Source organism: Rattus rattus, chromosome 8, assembly GCF_011064425.1.
Source record: "Rattus rattus isolate New Zealand chromosome 8, Rrattus_CSIRO_v1, whole genome shotgun sequence".
Lineage (NCBI taxonomy): Eukaryota > Metazoa > Chordata > Mammalia > Rodentia > Muridae > Rattus > Rattus rattus.
The window spans coordinates 80876555-80888925 of NC_046161.1; the positions used below are offsets into that span (position 1 = coordinate 80876555).

General features: G+C 41.0%; 1 protein-coding gene across 3 annotated transcripts in view; it reads right to left on the minus strand.

The window, feature by feature from the left end:
- Snap91 (synaptosome associated protein 91) overlaps positions 1–12371 on the minus strand; it is a 106536-nt gene that overhangs the window by 53720 nt on the left and 40445 nt on the right. For all 3 annotated transcript variants that reach the window (XM_032909718.1, XM_032909717.1, XM_032909719.1), the window contains exons 8-9: positions 3699–3805; positions 502–543 (exon numbers count right to left, since the gene is read on the minus strand). In XM_032909718.1, the coding sequence (XP_032765609.1) occupies positions 502–543; positions 3699–3805 (149 nt within the window). The remainder of the gene's footprint in view (positions 1–501; positions 544–3698; positions 3806–12371) is intronic.

Genomic DNA, 12371 nt, shown 5'->3' on the forward strand with positions numbered 1-12371 from the left:
TCACTCCTCAATCTCCTCGACGTAAACACGTCTATACAGAAATTACCCTTCTCCAAGGGAGTAGGGAGGATGAAGAACCTTGTCACCAGGGTTTCTCCCTTCTGTGGGTGTCCTTCAGATCAGGCACATGCAGAGAACAGAGAGAGTGGACAGAATGCTCACGTGCTCTGATGACTGGAAGTAGCTACTCAGACCCCAAGCTCTGTCACACACATGTTCACAGCTCTCACTGGTTCAAGCTCAATAACGAAGCAATGAACCCAGTTAGAATATTCAGTTGCCATTAAAGAAGTCACCACTTAAAGGGTAGTGAAATCCTTGTTTATCCACACACATAGTCAATAATTAGAAAGAAGTAAGTAAGGTTAAATAACGTTTTTAGAAAACTGGTTGGCTTAAACTCAAGATATATGAAATATCTACAAAGTATGCCTACTTTTTCAACTCTGTTAATTATCTACTGTTAATGTCTTGTCTACTGACGGCCCTTGAGATGCTTACCTGTGTGAGGTCGGGAATGTCACCTTTATCAATACCAACTTGCTGCGGATAAAAAAAACAAACAAAAAACAAAACAAAATTACTACTGGGTTTTTATGACTTCTTTGGCATTTAATATAAGATCACTCATAGGTTTTGTTAAAACCACAGCATACTCATGGCGTAAAGCAATTATTACTCTGTGTATCCACCTTACTTTAAGCACATGCTCTTTACATAACTTCCCATTCAACATAATAAGGTAACAATTTCATTATTATAGTTAGTTATAACAAGTTTACAGATTTTTTTTTACTAGAATCCAAAAATAAGTGAAAGCATTTTAAAGAATACATTTTAAATGTATCATTCATACTCAATAGAAGCTAAGCAATTATGAAACTATTCAAACAAAATTTAAGTGATTCTGCCTGCGTCCTTGGGGAACGGTTATTAATCTTTTGTTCAGGACGCAACATCTCTTTCCTCCTTACAGGCAGAGCCACTTTGCCAGTTTCTTACCCATTCTTCTAGAGCAGGGGTCTCAACCTGTGGGTCACAACCCCTTTGGGGTCACATATCAGATATTCTGCATATCAGGCATTTACATCATTTATAACAGTAGCAAAATTACAGTTAGGAAGTAGCAACGAAGTAATTTTACAGTTCGGGGACACCGCAACATGAGGAACTGTGTTAAAGGGTTCCCTCATTAGGAAGGTTGAGACCCTCTGTTCTAGAGTTTATATAAAACAAGGCAATTTGAAATATAAGTATTTCGTTTTCTCCCACCAGTAACAGCAATATCTAGACTTAAATTTTATTTTCTTTTTAAACATAAAGACATTTTATCCAAATTAATTCCCAAATAAAAACATCGAACAGCTGGTTTTAGGAAGCTACTCTAACCCTTGCCGGATCCCAGTCTAAACATCTCAGGGAACCTATACACAGTCGGAACGACCATTCCAAAGTAGAGGAGCAAGCTTACAGCTTTATACTTACACCATCAATCTGTATTCACGGACCCACCACACACGCATACCCTCCACAGTAAGGACTGGTTTTATATCCTCTGTCATGACTCGTGGGTCCTCTGCCTGCATCCTGTCTCGGAGGTCTCCCTTCCAAGTGTTACGTTATACCCACACTCCCATACTCCCAACTGTTTATGTATCACACATGTGTATATAGTGTAGGCTGGAGTTACACAGGAAGGGGACCTGTGCCTCTTTTCTTTTTTACTCTGTGACACCTCCCTCGACACTGTATTCACCAAGTCTGCCCGCTTTCCTGCAATCTCATGATTGAATTTTTCTGTATATTTTCATATTTTGTATTGGACTTAGTTTTTCACTCAACAGGATAGCTTTAGGGGTACGTCCGTGTTAGCACAGAGAATGGTCTACCTTTTAAAAGCACTGCGTAGAACTTCCTTGTCTTATAATTTATTCAATGCGGCATTTATTAACTAATATTAAAGTTGCTCTAGTAGAACTATATAATTTTTCATCTATAATTTACATGGTAATTCATTTATTAATGAAATTGAGGCTCAAAGAAAGTAGATTAAAGAGCCTAAGACATACTTCAAGCAGTTCCGACAGGAAGTCTAGGGACTTCCACAGAAACCCTCTGACCACTCAGTATGCTGGACAGCTCCCTACTGCTTTGTAAAAAGATAAGCACAAAATCTTAGCTTATGGCTTAGCTTCCGTGGTACTAAAACTCTAACAGAAAGCCTCAAACAAATCACACTGCGCTCTATCACTGAGATAGACTCTTAGCCACAATCGCACATTTAACATGACTTTCTGAAAGCCTTCCCTGGACTCTTTGGGAAAATGATTCTAATGGAGACTGACCATTAAGTCGGAGCCCATAGGATGCATGAATCCATCTATGGCACAACCAAGCTCTGAACATTTACTACAGATTTTTCTGTATTGATTGATCATAACCAAACTGTTATTTTATACCACCTTTTGTGTGTTCGAATGATAAAAAGTACATAAATATGAAAGAGAACTATATAAATATGATTAAAGTTATCCCACTGAACTTTAGAAGCTTACTCTAGTAAAACAGTTTCATAAAATTAGTGTCCATACCATAAACAGTGTTATAAATGTTCACAAAACACTCCTATTATTCAGTGATTTAAAGACAGACTCCTAGAATGACACCTTCTCGGTGTCTCTCTTTTCAAATTGAGAACTGATTTGTGCCAACATGAGGCATGAAGAGACACAAAAACAAACTTACGTTAAAAAAAACAAAAAAAAAACAAAAAAAACAAGCCTCTGTGTCAGCAATCCTTTCTCCTAAAGCTGTTGGGGCCAGCTTTGTTTGCTGTTTGGAGAAGTGTGTGTTCCCTGTACACTGCCCAGTTCCTGCCCCCTCTAGAACACTGAGTGGGGAACTGGCACCCAGGGGGTAATGGGTAAGGAAGCAACCTTCTGCTCAGAGTGCCCGCACATAACTAATCTTTCACAGATCAAGCAAGTATATCCTTCCAGGAGTAAAGAAGCACAGACATCTCATCAGCGTCCCCTGTCTACAGCATCATCAGCTTCGCTATCAACTCTGGAGCATCCCACTGCGCTTCAGCTCTAGCACTTAGACCACATGTGAGGTAAGAACCCGCTGGCCATCCCACCAGAGGTACAGTAACGTCATCGATTCTTGTACCAGCGTGAGTCAAGTACTGGATTTCATAAGAGAAAAAAGCTCCAATGTATAGATAATCTCAAGAACGCCAACCATGTTTTGCAGTTGTTACGGTTAAGTGTAATAAACACCCTTAAGAAACAATGTGTAATCCTTATAAAATAATTGATACTTTAGCCTTTTAATTATATTTAAGTCATTGACAGGGTGAGGGAGATGAGTATTCAATGATTTATACTTTATAAACAACGAGTAAATTTTTCTAAAGGCAAATGCAGGGTTCAAAATATAAAACTTTCTTACAATAGAACAACAGAACAGTGGAATGGGGCACTGGACCAATGTGGAGAATAGCAGTATAACCCATGAGCATTTTATTTGAGTGCATCTGATGGGGAGGCAGGAGTGTGGAGCACTGCTCTGATAGGTTGGGAGAATGACTGTGAGGTTTCCTCTCATGCTAACACATCCTGGACATGTGCTAGATGTCCTGCCAGACCAGACACACTAGCTCTGGTTACCTTAGCCGAGAAGCTTGGACTACTTACCTCCGCGACCTTGAGGAATTCGGAGACTCGAGTCATCCTAGTTAGAAATCGTTTGTAAATTTCTAGTGCGTCTTTGCATTGACCTTTCTTCATCTCAAAAAATTTTTCTAGAAGAGATAAGGGATGAGCAGTTTGAAGAGTTCTGTTTTAACCCAGGCTTTTGTTAGCCACTCCTTCAAGCTTAGGGCCTGAATTAAAGCATAGGCAGGGAAATGCTGACGTGGCTTCTCAATACAGGACTCTGCGTAGCTAAAGAAAGGTGCCTGGTTCATCTGTCTCACTTGAAGCAATTTCAGCATAAAGGAACTGATCCAGAAGCGTACGGGAGCCACTGTAACATGTTCAAGTCATGACCCCTATGACTGCAGCGTTCTCCAGCTTCCTCATTCTTTTGTTTCTTTCCTCTCTCTCAACCTTACCTTTTTCTCTTGGATGGGAGACTGAAGCCATGCTGGGTGGGAACTCCATGCTGGGTTACATCCCAACCCAAGGATCATTATTTTCTTACTAGGTCATATTAAGCAATGATCAATACATTATAAGCCAACCATGTATAAGTCTTCCAGAACTGAAGAATTCTTTTTAACTTCTACTCATATAAGTTGATGCTTACATTGGTCATAAATTACCTATCAAGTATAACAGCATGCTTTTGAGAGATAAAGTGGGGGCTCTTATAGTCATTTGGTCACCAAACACCTCATGGCTTTCTGCCCTGTGAGCCCAGTCTTCTCAACATTACTAAGAGACAGCATGACCTTGTTGTTCTCTTGTTACTCTTCCCAAGAATTCAGTCCTTAAGGTACTCTGTTTTAATTACAATATGACAATGTGTTTTTTCACATTTTTTTTTAAACCAATTTTTCTCAGAGGTTTTGACAGCCATTTGTAAATTCATTCTGTCAGTAATTTCCAGCTGACTCTGCAAATGGCAGCATCACGGTAAAGAACTGTCTGCAGAGAGACAGAAACCAACAGCTCAGATTCTGCTCTATAAATGTGTCTCTTTAAATTTGCATATGGTTAAAGCCAAGCTCCGTCTATACTCTCTCACACGAGAATTCTTTGTGTCACTCAACTTATAACTTTATTATCTTACACGTTATTTTGAATTTTCTTAAGAAAAGTTTGAAAATATATAATTAGGAAAAGAATTACCCAGGGCGACTACTCATTACCTTCTGTTGACAGCCTGTGGTGATTTAACTTTTTACACAGACCTCCCCTGTAGGGCATTTAAGTCAAGAGAAGGGATCAAGAAAACAAACACATGCTGTTTTCTTCCTGCCAAGATTTAGCAAGATGGGTACTCTTTCTCATATTAGTTTAAAAGGTCACTGGCAAGCTGACCATGCTCACTCAGATAAGTGGTCCCTCCCATGCTCACGGTCATGTAAGCAAGCCTACCTCAGTGGGTCATAAAAAATAGATATGAAAGTAGGAGACAAAGTGTTGTGAAGTAGACCTCTATGGGGGGAGAGCATAAAGTAAAAATTCATTATATGCAAGTATGAAATTGCCAAAGAATACATTAAAAATGTTTTCAACTCTGAAGAGCCTTTCTTATGTACCCTAACCTGTTTTCTAATGCTTCTGATAACATCCTGCTGTTACAATGGATCATGACCTATTGTAGTGTAAGAAAATGGACAATTAGGATTTATTCTGAAAAATTTATACCTCTTCCTGTCTTCCCTTTACTCTTTAAACCACTTTGTCCAAATTTCTTATATTACTTTTCTTCCAACATCATCTAAGTTATTTCTTTTACAGATCTTCAGAAGCAACATGAGAAAACAAATCAAACTGAGAAATATCAGTTTTCCCTTTGAACTAATACACCAACAGTCGAGCAATTTCTATTGTCTCTTCTGTATTTTTCTCTTTTTTTCCCTGGTAAACTGGGGTTTGATAACAGAAGGCCTTCAATCACTCTCTCTCTAGGCTATAATCTCATAGCTGTTTCTGATAGTGAAATAGCAGTGACACAGAAGGCAACACACAGTGTCTTACTGAGGCAGCAAATTACAAGGCTCCTTCATCCCCTGGAGTCAAAGGAAGGGTCAAGAATAAGTCCTATTCCTATGGACCTATTTTCCTCCCTACTAAAGACAGCATGTTGCTTTTGAGTGCCTGAAAAAATTTGACATCTGTAAAACTGTGATTCAATGTTTTAGCACTGACTTTCAAATCCTGAGAGAGATTTCCAAGTGGACTCTAACTAGGTCCTTAGTAAGCAAGATATCTCACTTGGATGTCAGATTTTCACTGTAACAATCAAACAATTGCAAGTTTTGTAGCATTTGACCTGGTTAGATGATGATGATAATGATTACTACCACTACTACTACTACTACTACTACTACTACTACTACTACTACTACTACTACTACTACTATACTACTACTCTACGACTACTACACTACTACTACTGCTGCTGCTGCTGCTGCTGCTACTACTACTACTACTACTACTACTACTATACTACTACTTTACTACACTACTACTACTACTACTACACTACTACTACTACCACCATTATTATTACTATCTCACTTTGACACAAGCCACAGTCATCGGAAAGAAGGAAACCTTATTAAGAAAATGACCCCATAAGGGTCATAAGGGGTATAAGATGGACTGTAGGCAAACCTATGGGATATTTTCTTAATTGGTGATTTGTGGGGAAGGGCTCATTATGGGTGGTACCACCTCTGGGCTGGGGGTCTTGGGGTCTGTAAGTAAGCAGGCTGACAAGCCAGAAGTGTCAAGCCAGTAAGCAGCACCCCTCCATGGCATCTGCATCCATCGGCTCCTGGCCTGTTTGAGTTCTTGCCCCAACTGTCTTTGAGAATAAACTGTGAAACTGAAGGACTTGCTTTTGGTCATGGTGTCTCAGCACAGCAATAGAAACCTGGACTAAGACAGCACCCAAATTGTTTCTAATTGTGTTTATACACAAAGTTACTTGGTCAGCAATCCCTTGATTTCAACTAACCCACCTTTCCACAAGGCTCACTCCTATCAGCAAAACACGTACTTGCCTCAGAACAACCAGGACCCCCATCTTGTGTGCCTACCTTCTAGCTAGACAATGTTAATGAAAGCCTCACTGGAAAACTAAGGGGAGAAGAAATATGCTTGGACCCATTCCAAAGTCCTTAATACAAAAAAGGTTCAACGGTCCTATAGCGTTTCCCCTTCTAAGTCAGTCAGCAAGCTAACATTTTCAAATTAAAAATTAAGATGGCTGAAAGAGCTATTATTTTCATCTAAACAGAAACTACCCTCTTGATACCAACTATGTATGAAATCAACCTAACGCAGAGTAAAGTAGACTATCAGCTCAGCAGCTGTCAGGACAGCGGTGGGAAGAATTACATGGCTGAACTTGCCTGATTGACTGCTAAGTGAACGGTGGGCACCAAATCCATGGCTCTTGATGGTGAGGTGGGAATAAAGCTAAGTGAGAGAGGATGAGAAAGAAGTGAGACAAGATGTCACTGCTGACAGGCTGTAGAGCCCAGGAGGAGGAGCTACAAAGAGGGCTGTGTGTTGAAAGACCAAAGGCATAAGGAGAAAAGAGATTCGGGGCAACAAGCTGAAGACTTCAGAGACTGTGTGGTACCTGGGGTTTGTACAGCTACAAACAGTAAGAATCGCAATGCTAACATTCAGAACAGTCAGAATGGAAAGAATCCATTTGTGGCTTGTCTCACAGAGACAGTGGCCTGAAGTAAGCCTTAGGAAAAAGCTCGAGGAAGAGTAAGGGTGACCTGTAGAAAAGTAATAGGAAAATCTGAATGCCTGCTTTAATAACATCTCTCACCTGAAATGAAAATTCATTTCATTTTCAACTTCATATTTAGGGCAGGAATCTGCCAGAGAAGGCAAGCATCTCCCTACTCCCCCAGAGCAATATGCTTAATGTGAATGATTGGCCCCACCCACCAGCCTCAGCTCTGCACAGCAAATAGAGCTACAAGGTAACCCCGAGGCAGGGGCTGTCTTCCCTGGCCTTTCTGCTACTGCTCAGTCTATTGCTTCTGACAGGCAGGAGGCAAAGCATCGGAGATTACTGGCCTGCAGCACCAAGCTATCCACTGCCCAGCTTCCTGGATTTAGAGGAGCAATGATTAAAGTAACAGCCACGTGATCCTTAATCCTGGATTATAGCTTCAAGTGTCCACTTCCCAGCTTTCCTGGTGCTGCCAAGAAGCTGGGCCTCCAAGGCAGCTTCTTATTTATAAAGTAACCTTAACTGGCAGCCTCGAAAAAGCAGGTCTGCAAACAAAGGAGCTTAGTTCCAGGAGGGGACAGAGCCCAGAGCCAGTTTCTAGAGGCTTCAGGCACCTATAGAAGCACCCAACTTCCTATGCTAGAGTCCCTTCTAGTTAGAAAGCGTGAAGGAGTTTCTCTTTTCCTTTCCTTTCTTTCTGTTTATTTTTCTTCCGCTCTGTTCTGAAGACACACTTTTTGGTACTTGAAGAGACTCCAAGAAGTAGACTCTTAAACTGTCACACAGCGAATCTGGGTTCAGGTCTATAACCTGGTAGCCATCTCTGCCCACAGAAAGCTGGGATCTTCATATACTGAGCTAAGCTTCCTCTGATTTTCTAGAATGAAGCTTATCAAACCATGGGCGAGTCCACCATAGTAGGAACAAGGAAAATAAAACAACAGAGTAAGTGGCTGCTCAGGCATCCACCGAGGACCTTAAGGAAAAAAAGGAAAACAATGTTTCACATCTGGCTTGAGGCAAAGTTAAACTGTGGCACTCTAACACTGTTTCCTGTCAGCCCATGCTTCCTGGGGAATTAAGACTTTCCACACACAGTGCCTCAGTTTCTACTAACCACCCTCCCTGCCAGTGGCTTCATGACCCAAAGTGAGACTTAGAATCCAGTAATTCTAATGTATCAAGGGTAAGATACCAACATCCGAGGAAGGCAGGACCAACCTGCTCAGACAGGAAGAACATCTCCAGCTAGTGGCCCTTATTTTGCTTGAGCCCCTCGAGTCCCCTCTTTCTAGCTGTCTTCCTGCAGAAATGCTGGGACTTCACAGAGAATACAGTGAGGCTGTGTGTAGAAGTTCCTCACCGATGCTGCAGTTAAGCGACTTACAAGATTAGTCGGGCTGATTTCCAGCTCTGGCACCCTGTGCCTAAGATCAGTTTTTGGGATAAAGCTTTTTGAGAGACAGACACGAACAGAGTCTGACTCAGGAGTAAGACTGTGCATGCCTAAAGGAGGTCAAGATCTCACAAATTTTAGTGGACAAGACACCTGACAGATACAGAAACGAGACACCAGATTTAGTTATGGATACACAAAAATACATTTTATTAGAAGTATTTTATGACTTATTAATTCTAAAAATGTATCCATGTTTTATGCTGGAGAGATGACTCAGTGTTTAAGAGCCTTTATTGCTCTTCCAGAGGACCCGGGTTCAATTCCCAGCACCCACATGGTGGCTCACAACTCTCTGTAACCCCAGTTCTAGGGAATCAATGCCCTCTTCTGACCTCATGGGCATTGCACATGGTACACAGACATACATGCATGCAAAACACATAAAACAAAACTTGCACACAAAACACCCATACACATAAAATAAAACCTTAGGAAGTATGTTGGTCTGAAATATAAATCTAACTGGGTACCCTGTTACCTCATCCCATCCTCCTATCCCCGTGCCGTGAACCATCAACCCTAAATGACAACAATTGGAAAATTGTAATGGAATCTAAAGCTGCTAGCAGGAAAGAAAGAACAGTAAATTAGATCTGCAATATGATCGACAATTTATCAACTTGGGCAAACACGCCAAAGACTGGGGATTTAAGTATGAGCATCCGGGTGCGGCTCTCATACAGAGGTTATCAAAATGAACTACTCTGGCTAGCAGGAATGCTCTCTAGAGAGCCTACTGAGCCTGCAGCATCTCAGGCCCCACCTCAGACCTATGGAATCAAGAACTCTTGTTCTAATGAGGACTCCAAACACATTGAGCAAAGCCCTTAAGCTCTACTAAAGGTACTTTATCCTAGTTGTCAGTACAGTGACCACTACAGAATAAATAGGACAGCTGGGAAGGGACATGGCTAGACAGTAAAACACATACATGTGCACTTAACACAAACAAAAAATAAAGAACTAGTTTTTGGAGCATTTTGGCAAAAATGAATGTATAATGTAGAAACAGTCCTCATTCTTCCTGCCACCAGGCATAAATGCTCCATACTCAGCTTCTGCGTGAACATTGTGTTAGTTACAGTTCACCAACCTATGATGTCACATCATCCAAAGTACACAGTTGGATGTGTGATTCTGATGTTCATGAACTCACTGTTCAGGTGTCACACAACTGGTACACTGCCCTCAATCCCCAGTGCTCTGCCTTCTCATTCCACTCCCGGCTCATCAGCAGTGACCTCTTGACTGAGTTCTTAGTTTAATTCTTTACAATGACATACAATTGGAATCAGAGACAGTGCACTGTTTTCAGACTGGCTTGTTGTTTTGATTTTTATCATCTGATGGAGGTCACAATAGGTGGCTGTTTTCATGTGTATACATGTGAAGACATTTGCATGCCTTTACTTGCTCAATTTTTAAAATCCTTGGCTCAATTTTTTGACTGATGCCATGTAGCACTTTCCTTTAAGATAAAACTGACTTGGAATGAAGTTCCTTAAGATGCAGGATGTTTGAACAGATGGGAGAATACTCTAGTTCACTGGAAACACATTAAGCTGGGGAAGTGAGCAACTAAAGGATTCAGGAAGTCCCTGAAACTAAACAGATTCACTACCTGCAGCATATATAAGCAGTAAGAACTGCTGAGAGACACTCAAACAACCTGACCTGCCTAGAAGGAATAGAGACCAACTAAGTTACACTCTTCATCCTGTTGAGCTACCTGCAGGCTGCAGAGTGTTTACAGATTTCATAACTGTTGGTCATACTGGGGTAGCATTGGTGATGCTGCTGTTTTTAAGTCATTTTTGCTCTGATAAGTTTCCCTCAATAAAACTCATTAGCTTACCCAGTTGGACTTTGGCAGTATCTATATTTTGGTCTGTCATTGGTTCACTATCTGAGGTATTTTTAATTTTTATTTGCATTTGTGTCTATTTATGTCCACAGAGGCCAGAAGTGTTAGATTCCCTGAAACTGGAGTTATAGTTGGTTTTGAGCTGTCTGATGTGCTGGGCACAAACCCAGCCTTCTATAGAAATAGCAAATACTCTTAACTTAAGGCACTTATTTTACCAGTTCCATGCAGGATCCTTTCCAAGAATTCAAGATTCTAGGGCTTTCAGGTCCCCTCTCAACACTTTGCAAACTTCATTCTTGTCCCTTCTTGTCTGCCTTGTCTTGTCTTGGCTTCTGAGAAGATCTTGCATGTATGTCTTATTTTTGCCTCTTTACAGGTACAATAGTTTCCCCTCTCTTTATCACTTCAAGACCCACCCCCCAGGTTTTCAGTTTCTAGAGTTCAAAAATTATAGGCCCATATATAAAAAAAATAGGCCCTGTAGTTTGGGGGACATTCATCATAGGTGATGTCTCTGAGCTTCTGGAATACATGTTTTGGCACTAGACGCCAATTTGGTAAGGTATGTTTCTTCACTAGTTTAAATGTATAGTCTAATTTTATTAGATTTAACTGATCAGGATGAAAGCTAACCATAAACTGAGGGGCGGCTGTTCCAGAGCACACAGGGATTTGAGTTTCTAAAAGCAAAGTGAAAGTGTTGCCTGGTTACAACACTCATGCTTGTCTGCAGTCTGCCTCCAGCAATGTGACAGTCAGGTCTTCTCACCTCTGCCCCAGTTCCCACAGGAGTCTTCACTTTTGAGTGATTACCAGGTTAGCCAGGATTTACAGTGTCTCCAATCGCAGGGGCAGAGTTTGTCCTGTCTAACCTCTCTTGTGACTCCAAAGAGTTTTCCCGCCTGCTCAGTTCTTTACATGTTAGGACAATGGTGATTTCTAAACTCTTTACACATGGGGATTGGAAAGTGGAAGTTGGCTTATCCACCCAGACTTTTAAGGAACTCTGACTCTAAGATGCTGTTGCCTCTTGGGACTGATATCAATGTTTCACCATTTTGGATAGAAGCTTTATGACCAGGAATTAGATATAGTGAATGTATAGAATGACCTGTGGGTACTTTCCTTGATTCTTAAAAAGGAATGTACTCTGACACTATCAAAGTCACAACAATTTGATGATCCCCTGTGCAGTCACAGGAATAACAATTCTACTTCATCTCCCAGTAACCTGAATATTTTGTTCAGGCAAAAAAATGTTTTAGAGGTGAACATTAGTTATTGTAAACTTAATCAAGCAATAAAGGTTACTCACAGAGACCCAAATGTGTCCTCTTCCACCAGAGGAGAATTAGCACAGTTCTCGGCATCTGGGATGTGGCTACTGAGGTACAAGATGCATTTATCTCTAACCCAATGAGCAGAGACCATCAGAAGGAGTCCACTGTCAGCAGAGGTGGCATTTATGGCCATTGTCTCATTTTAAGAACATCAGCCTGTGTGGTACCACCATCCCATAGGACATTATCGCTCTGATAACATCAGGATGACGGTTCTTACTGGATGATATCAGGCATGTCTTGGTAAGTGATATGACTGGCAAAGGGT